This window comes from Vanessa tameamea, chromosome Z (assembly GCF_037043105.1).
Source record: "Vanessa tameamea isolate UH-Manoa-2023 chromosome Z, ilVanTame1 primary haplotype, whole genome shotgun sequence".
NCBI classification, from domain to species: Eukaryota; Metazoa; Arthropoda; class Insecta; order Lepidoptera; family Nymphalidae; genus Vanessa; species Vanessa tameamea.
Window position 1 is genome coordinate 6,870,740 of NC_087341.1, and position 9,829 is coordinate 6,880,568.

General features: G+C 35.1%; 1 protein-coding gene across 1 annotated transcript in view; it reads left to right on the forward strand.

The window, feature by feature from the left end:
• Nucleotides 1-9,356, forward strand: part of Dhc16f (Dynein heavy chain at 16F) — a 49,649-nt gene extending 40,293 nt beyond the window's left edge. Inside the window, exons 62-68 of the mRNA XM_064220423.1 lie at nucleotides 1,257-1,457; nucleotides 1,536-1,777; nucleotides 1,990-2,280; nucleotides 6,754-6,906; nucleotides 7,770-7,967; nucleotides 8,132-8,255; nucleotides 9,053-9,356. Of these exons, the coding sequence (XP_064076493.1) occupies nucleotides 1,257-1,457; nucleotides 1,536-1,777; nucleotides 1,990-2,280; nucleotides 6,754-6,906; nucleotides 7,770-7,967; nucleotides 8,132-8,255; nucleotides 9,053-9,282 (1,439 nt within the window). The 3' untranslated portion in view covers nucleotides 9,283-9,356. The remainder of the gene's footprint in view (nucleotides 1-1,256; nucleotides 1,458-1,535; nucleotides 1,778-1,989; nucleotides 2,281-6,753; nucleotides 6,907-7,769; nucleotides 7,968-8,131; nucleotides 8,256-9,052) is intronic.
• Nucleotides 9,357-9,829: the final 473 nt, after the last annotated feature.

Here is a 9,829-nt window from a genome sequence, read left to right on the forward strand (position 1 = left end):
CGCTTTGTTCGGTCATGATCGGAGCGGTAATTGTCTACTCATGTCGTGACTTGCATGTGTTCGCAATGCGCTTTGTTTGTTGTGAGTTGGGATATTATAAAGAATCTTACTGAGGTACTTAAGTTTTTTTATGAAGCTACACTTGATCTGCCATAATGATAACGCATGCATTTCCCTTGCAATTCCTTTGATATCACTATTAAATAGGAAGCTGCAAACTAGAGACGAAAATGAAAGCGAAATAATGAAAAACATGAAAACACGGTTGCATGAATCAATGAATCGACGATTTGCATATGTCAAAGGACATCCTGTTCTAATAACCGCAACATTACTGGATCCAACATTTAGAAGCACATATCTGAATTCTGATGAAGTTGACATTGCCACCTTAGAAATAGAAAACGATTTGAGGATTTACACGGACGATGTTAGTTATACAATAAGTGAAAACTGACATTCTGAAAAATCACAGCCATCTTGTTCATCTAGAATATCGTCTCCCGAAAAGGCGGAAGGGCTTTGGGACGCCCATGATAAATCTACTTGTAATTTAATAGGAACCTTTAGTGTGGAGAACAGTGATTGTTTATCCCAAATTAAGACAACCATTCAAGCATACTTATCATAACCAAAAAAAAAATTAAAACTTAAAACAGGCTGATTATCATTATGTTTAGATCTCTATTTTCCCTCTAAACATGACTCCTGTAAGAAAGTTTCGGTTTCGGCCGAAACTGAGATCGTTGCCGAAATTCGGTTTCGGTTTCGGTCGTAAAAACCAGTTTCGGTCGGACACTAATTTTTATGTAGCAGTATTGCATTTTATATTTCGTGCCGGTTTCCTCGCGACGTTTTCCTTCACCGTCGAGCACGAAAATAATTAAAAACGCAAATTAAAGTCTGACCAATGGGCCAGCTCGACTCTGTATATTTTTAATTTATAGTTTTTCATTATATAAAAGTTTTGAGAGAACTGACGAAATGTGTGTAATTAGATTTTAGCGATAATTATGCCTCTTGTGCATCTTTCTTGAATGTGATAATGTATATGTTTATTGGTGTACAATAACGATTATTTTGATTCGATTTGAATAATTCTCCTTCCGTCGTTCCTTACACGAATAAGCGCGATCGCTCTGCAGCGTCTTTTCTACGCGCCCACGACGTCCGATACAAATCCGCTTAGGTTATTAAAATGGTATTCGAAAAGATATTTCAGGCAGCATACAATGTTCTATAATCATCTATTTCAGTGCTGGAACAGGACTGGCGAACAATGCTATTCGGGATATGTATGTTCCACGCAATTATACAAGAAAGGAAAAAGTTTGGTCCGCTCGGTTGGAATATTACTTATGAGTTCAACAATAGCGATCGCGAGTGCGCTATGCTTAATCTACAAATGTTCTGCGCATCGGGACACATTCCATGGGACGCGTTAGAATATATAACTAGTGAGTCTCAATCGGGCAAATCCCTATCTATCTATCCCCTAAGTGAAATATACTTTTATGTTTCGAAATAATTTTAAGGTCAGATAACATATGGTGGTCGTGTAACGGATATGTGGGACCAAAGATGCTTGACCACAATTCTGAAGCAATTCTTCTCGCCGCCTACGCTCGAGGATAGCTACACTTACTCTCCGTCCGGCACCTACTATTGCCCGCGCCTCGAAAAATTGAATGATGTCCGTGATTACATCGACACGCTACCAGTCATCGAGAATCCGGAAGTGTTTGGAATGCACGAGAATGCTAATATTGCATATGAGGTTTGATACACACATGTTGACTTAGCCATTTACGGTGATACCTACATATATTGAAACAAATAATTACCATTTATTTATTATTAACTTCCAAGCGACGACGCCAAATCTATCTCCGTCATACTCATAACTAAATCAATACAAGCAATCTGATGTAATACGTTTCAATATTATGCGTTCAATTTAGAGTAATTAAAAAAACATTTGTCATTCAGCACAAGGAGACCAGTACATTAATCAAGACGATAGTAGATGTTCAACCTCGTGCCGGTGGCACCGGAGGCGGAGATACACCCGACCAAATCGTTTGGCGAATCTGTGAGCAGACACGAGCCGTGGTCGTGACTAAGGTGGACAAAGATCTGGTCAACCCGTCACTGATGCAGCCGGATGACTGCGGCCAGCTGCACTCTCTTACCACGGTGCTGCTGCACGAAACGGATAGATTCAACGTGCTCTTAGCCCTCATCCACAGCTCTCTCAACGAACTTCAGAAGGCTATTAAGGTAAGAAGTAAAACGTGTTATTTTACATATTTATATTGACATTTATTTTATCTTATGTTGAACTATTGAAAATTTAAATTACTCATGATTATATGACGAGACTAAATGGAGTGGCTTGAAAACGTGTGTAAATCTTAACGAAAGTATGCTTAATTTGTTTTTGTGGCTTTGTGCTAAAAGAGCCAATATAAATAACCCTTCATCATCATCATCAAATCAGCCGTAAGACGTCCACTGCTGAACATAGGCCTCTCCCAATGACTTCCACCTTAACCGGAATAAATAATAACCCTTACCATAATTGAAATAATGAAAAGATGCTGTTTCTTGTAAAATTTAACTTTTTGCGTAATATAATTGTTGTTATAAAAATATATATTTTTTAAATTATTTGTCAAATAGCCCGCGAGTAAACCTACTTACGTCTGATGTAAGAACTTTTTATCAGACGTAAAGGTTTCGACATATAAATCCAGCATTATTTATGTGGATATATTAAAGCAGTGGGATATTTAAAGGCTGTTATTTTACTACTTCTCTTTATGAGTATATAATATTCTCGACTAGCGACCCGTCCTTGCTTCACACGAGTGCAATTCAATAATAAAGATAATTATATCAATATTATTTTATAGTCTAGCATTAAGAACAATGCTACCTACCAGTGATCAATTGAATTATTCGTTCTGGAGATTACCAGTTACAAACAAACAAACAAATTTTACCTCTATATAATATTAAGTATAGATGAAATTCATAATATATTCGCTCGTAAACCTTTAAATTTTTTTCTACAAAAATTTTTGTTATAGATAAAATTGTTTATCTATCTAATGAAACTCGTATTTTAAATATTAAACGAAAACTACAGGTTTGCCGCGGAACGCGGATTCGCGTTTATTTAACAGATTTTTAGGATTTTTCAAACCTATGACAGGTTTTGTTTTGATTTAATTTCATTGTTAACTGACGTTTGTTCGCACGTTTTACATTTGTTTGTTTTTTTATATAATTTTTTTCTGATCTTTAAAATTGATTATTTGTTAAATCGTAACAATTTAGTAAATTACAATCAAGAATCCTCTTTAATTTTTTGCATATTTACGGCTGAAGCTCTTCAAAATAGGACCATAACCGATCTTCTACGTGCAGCTATAGTCCCATAATCACTGTGACTAAGATCGGCTTACGGTATTAATATATAAGATTGTCATCACCAATTGTAATAGAACAACAAAAAAAATCTAGTAGATTCATAAGGTTATTTTTGTATGTTAATGTTCATAACATTGAAGGTGCCAGAAACTTGCAGGCGATTTGTCAGCTGTACAAAATTTCAATCGAATAAATACAAAGAACGTAACAATTTATTGGACTTATCAAAATCGCTACTCTGAGTACTTACAAGCAATGTTCAACTCATATATAATTGCTAAGTTAAGGGTAACATTTATATGTACATGTGCATCCATATAGTTATGCAATCAGAAATGCCCGGACGCCCTTGGCCGCGTCCTAGCCCACACTTCCAGCTACCGACGCATGCGTGCTATAGACTTAAAAGTCTAGGAACTATATTTTGTAAACATCTATCTGTGCATAGCAACTGCAGGTGGGAACTGACCAAAATCAATACAGCGAACAGGACGCATCTGTCAATACAGTCTAGAACCCCTTCCAGAATACAGAGCATGCGTAATTGCATCCGAAATTTCTAGGAACTTCGCTTCGAATAAATAAAGTACTATAGTACAAATATATCATACATGTATATAGATAACTGCGATACGCGTTACCGGTCCCTGGTTACAGCATCTTGCGCATGCGTAATCCAATCAATGTATCCTAGTTCTAGCAATATAAGTACATACATAACGCAATTGCGCAATGCCGATGCGTTTTAGTTGCCTTTTACCCCTCGTTACTTCCAACGCATGCGTCCTTGAATTCGAATGTTCTAGAAATATTATCTGGTTGCAGCATCTGACGCATGCGTAAACAAGCAACTAGTCCTACTTCAAATAATATAAGTACATATAACAAACAATTGCGCAGTGCCGATGTGATTCTGGTGCATCACTGTTTTTCCTCTCCCTTATAACTAACGCATGCGTACTTAGATTCGAATGTTCTAGAAGCTTTTGTTTTCGGTATAAAGGTACTTACATGGGATATATCGTGCCAACAACTAACCAAGAACTAGCCAATGTTATATTTTATGACGTATAGGTCGTAGGCAGTATTTAAACATCATTCAAATATTCTAGAAACTTTCATATCTGTCTATACTGCATAATATAGACCCCAGAAACCGTTTTCGCTTTGGCGTCATAAGCAGTATGTCCTGAGACACATGTGTATATATACATAATATTTTAAGCTTTTGTATAAATAGAAATACATATACACGGAAATTCAGGCTATCATTTTGTTTCATATAATCATTAAAACCAATAAATAGTCTCAATAATCACAATATAATTTGTGTAGAGCTAAAGCTAAAAAATAATTAGTATCAGACGATTTTAGGCCGACGTCGAAGCCGATTAATCTGCTTTCGACACAACCTTCGGCCGAAACTGAAGCTAGTTAATCCTCTATCGGCCCAAGCTCCGAAGCACAAGATCGAAATCGAAGCCGAGGTTTTTAAACGGTTCAATTGATTTAATTATATATTAATTAAAATTAAATACTATAATGCCTTTTAATAAAATAATATTTTGGTAACTTTATAGAAAAAATCAACGAGATGATTAAACTCACTTTGTAAAATCACAACAAGGTTTAGTTATTCTCAAGTAAGGTGAAACTAGACTAGCAGACAAACTCTTTCTAGATCTAATTATAAAATATATATATATATGTCATTTACCAACAACAATAACTACAAGCATTTAACTTGTCATTAGACAAAATTTTCAAGTTCGCCACCGATAAATGGTACTAGCCTTCTCAAGAAATTATTTTTGAAAGCTACCTTGATTAGATAATCAATCGCGCTCTGACTAGTTTTATTTTAATCTTCTTTAGCGCGTAATCGTCAAAGTTCGTTTAATTTCGTACTAGAAATTTTCACCTTCAGCCAAACCTTCGGCAGGTTTAGGTAGGTTCAGGTAGGGTAGATAAATAGTTAGTTTACTGAGCAACGTTGATTATAAAAGTTATTGTATTTACTATTACTTTTATGTATTTACATATGCTTTCCCGAGATCTTTAGGATCTGTGGAGTTCTATAAGGTTCAACGCTTACACCCATTTCTAGAAGTTTATATCCTATAACAGCACTTTACTATTTCATCTGAAATTCTCCATTAATGTTTTATAAAAAAATGCTACTATGTATACCGTCTTTTCAGCAATTTTTCGATTAATTTATTATGTCGGTAGGTACACTAAAAAGTAAAAAAGAAACGATTATCTAAACAAAAGAAACATGTAATGTATTCAGATTCCATAAAAGAAAAAACATTGAGCGATATTAAAAGGACGCATTGAAGAATACTCTCATGATGTAAATTCTAGGATAGAATTTTTAATCAACTTAATAACAACGACAATATGTGGTATGCGAGGTGCTAATTATATAATATTAAGGACTCGGAGAACTAAGTCTCAAAAAAATGCACGTAGTAATAATATTAAGTATACCTTAATATTAAGTCTAGAACAAATGTCAAAATACATAATACCATGAGAAGTGTCGTTTCTATAAACTCAATAGGTAGGTGCATAGTTTACGTAATATAGTTACTACGCAATACGTATTTCATATCTTACATAACAGCTGCAATTTAATCGATGATGATATTAAAAAAAAGGACACTGAGTCTGCGTACAACGTGCATACGCCATTTTGAAAATCTGCTGTTTATTTGAATAGTAGTTATGTATGATTGCATAACAGAGACGTGGGTCCCGGGAGATCACATTATACTGGTCATGGTCATATCAATAATATCATTATGTACGATACATATCTACGATTTTGAAAATGTTAACATTTGTGAAATTATATAAAATGAAAAGTTAATATTTTTATCATATCAAGAACAAATTTTTTAATTATAATATTCATAAACAAACCTATTTAGAATTTCAAATTCCGCGTGCTTTTGAATTGACCTACTAGTTCATTGTTCCTTACATCAAACAGTTATTGAATTGTTCTTCAAGATTTTTTAGTAGCAACTCGGGTTTGGGAATTCTTAACACTCCCGTGCCGCGGAAAGTCTGTCTGATAGTCCCTACGCTATAAAAAATCGTTTTTTTGAAATATCTAGTACACAATAATGAATATAACAATTGTACATCTTAGCCGATTTCAAAGTCACAATTGACTTAAGTCCTAAGGTCTACGATTCATTTCAAACAATATGGTAACGTCATAAAACACCTTGTGTAATATTTGTCATTCAAATTATGCTGAGATTGTATGAATAACCTTTAACAAATGCGAATAAATTGTTTTTTCAGGGTATCGTTGTTATGTCGGAGGCGTACGAGGAGGTGTTTAATTCGTTCCTCAACAACAAGGTGCCCGAAATGTGGCACCGTCGCGGGTATAACTCACTCAAATCGCTCGGTAGTTGGATACATGATCTGACTCTCCGCATCGACTTTGTAGAGGTATATTTATAAATTTACATTGGTTTGCTTTCTCTATATTAAATTTAATGTAATTTTGGGGTTTAATATTTGCAACTCAATTTTATACGGGTATCACGCGTATCATTTACGCATACATACATGTATATTATGATACATTTGCTAGCCTGGTGCGCCGTTATCGGTATTGATTTATAGGTTTTGATACGCATGAAGGCGTTACATAATAATATTTTCTATTTTGCTTACAAAACACGAATACAATAAACTTGAATTAAAACATATATATTTTTTAACGGGCAAACACCAATGATCTTTTACATATACATACATATATATTATGTTGGATGAAAATCTGTCACATTCCACCACCCGTATTAGAGCAGATATGTGGAATAAACTATAATCCTTTTCTAAAGTAGAGACTTTAGCCGAGCTGTGCGACATTTACAAGCTGTTTATTTATATACATATAATTTTATATCAATAAAGATTATTTGCAAAAAAGATGAATTGTAAACAAGATGCTAGTAATGGCAATAAAAATACTGAATCTACATCTTGTCGAGTATTTAAATATATCATTACTAACGGAAACGGAACATCTGTCAGCCGAACTTTGTAAGGATCTTTTTTGAGTTAATTATATAAAACTACTATGTATTGTATGTCTACGTTGCTAACGATAAGTTACTTTTTACCGTAAGTGTTATGTCTCAAACAAGATAAACCATAAATAAACATTTATCGATATACCATTTTATATAGTTGGTATTTACTGTAGATAACTAATAAATATATATTAGATATTAATTAAAATATCTGATTACAGATTAATATTTACTGCGTGACGAGTTATTATTTTAAATATATTTTCTTTTTAGAAATGGTTAATAGATGGTGCCCAGGAAAGCAGTTGGGTTTCGGGGTTGTTCTTCCCGCAGGGCCTGCTGACGGGCGCGCTGCAAGCCTATGCAAGACGGTATCGCGTACCAATCGATGCCTTGATGTTCGACTTCGAACCTCAACGATTTTTCCTTTCTCAGGAGGACGTATACCGGCATAACAAAAAGAAGACGAAGGTTCGTCGCAATTATTGTCATTGGAAACAATAACGCTTATAAGCCGGATGGCTATCGATAGATAATAATGTTGCAGCACCTTGTTATCAATAACAAATCTTAACAAACCGTAGCTACTGTAACATGTAGTACCAAATTTCATAGCTCATTCGTAACGGTTTCAGGATGATGGGAAGAGTGTGTTCGGTTCCCTAGAAAAGCCCGAGGATGGTGTAAATATCCACGGGCTGTTTATTGACGCCGGCCGCTGGGATCCCGCAAAAAACCTACTGATCGATGCATTACCAGGTATCACGTTATCGACGTAATAAAACGCTGTTCGATTTTTCATAGCATTCAACGTACCAGCCAATGTTTTGTTGACATTTAGAATGACCGGAGGTAGGCCCATGTTTTAACTGCAGTCACAATTCATTTCGAATTCGCTGTCGTCAAAGTCGTCGTGTTGGGTGGTGTCACATACCTCCAATAGTGCTTAGACGGATCGACATTTGAGGCGGCGCTTGCATTCTCGGTATACTTTTGCCATGGCAGGTGGGTTTCTCAAAACGAAGCACCTGAAACTGCAACTAAAGCTGGCAGGGTTTTATTTTTCAGACATCATCCATCCCTAAGTCCTTCTAGCATATCGACGACTTGTTTTTTGTTTTTTGACTTGTTTGTTCTGTGAGAGTTCGCAATCATATACTCGATACCAAACGAATGCTCCTATCCCGACTCCAATCTCTCAATTCCTTGATCTTGTGCCTACATGTAATGAGTCACATAATTGCATCATACGTTTGCACACGGCACCACTCCCAAAAGTAGGTCATAAGTCATCATACTTTTCTTTATAATAGTGATAGATAAGTTTAGGCAGTCGCGACACAACCTCTGTATCAGTGAAACGCAAAATATACAACCCTCACGTTAATGTTCGTTTCATTTACAACCTGAAGAACAAGCCTAACGAGAGACAAAGTGGTGACGCCGGCGTGATTTGAACACGCAACCTTCTGATGTGCCTACATGTAATGAGTCACAATCTGTTGGAACTCTCGTATAACTGATTTTATAATTGACTTACGTTATGCTTCGTATAGGTCAAATGAACCCACCTCTACCGGTGGTGTGGTTCAAGCCGGTGTTGAGCCTGCCCAAGCCCGACCCGCGTTACGAGGCGCCGCTCTACAAGACGTCGGAGCGTGCTGGCACACTATCCACCACAGGGCACAGTACAAACTTCGTGCTGCCCGTGCTGCTGCCCTCCAATATGCATTCAGACTTCTGGATCGTACGCGGGACGGCGCTGCTTACGCAAATTACAGATTGAAGCTTTTCGATTTTTAATATCGATATTTTAGTATGTTTTTATAAGATTTTACTGTATTTTACGGTAGTTTTTAATGAAAGGTTGAAATACTAAACTGACTATTAAAGTAAATTTAATTTTCAAGGCACTGAGTTGTTTTGATATAATTACTGTTTGCTATAATCAATAATGTTACTATGTTAATAAAATAAAAATAAACTATATGTTAAATAGAAATTCAATTGTTATTTAAAATTAAAAGACCGAAGACGAAACCTATACAAAGTATACTCAAATCATGCTGTTATTTATACTTAGTATGTATTTAAATAAATTATAAATTTGTATCTTCAAAACTTAAGTATAAATAATTATTTATTATTTTATCCCAATTTTGGCTTATTTTTTATCAAAACTACACTACTTATATTCATATTTTGTACTATTATAAAAAAAAGGTCCAAAAATATCTCCCATATTCATATGTTTTTAGTATCTTTTTTCTAAAACCTGCATCATCATATATATTTATACATTTTCAACTTCAAAATTGAAAAACTTGTACACA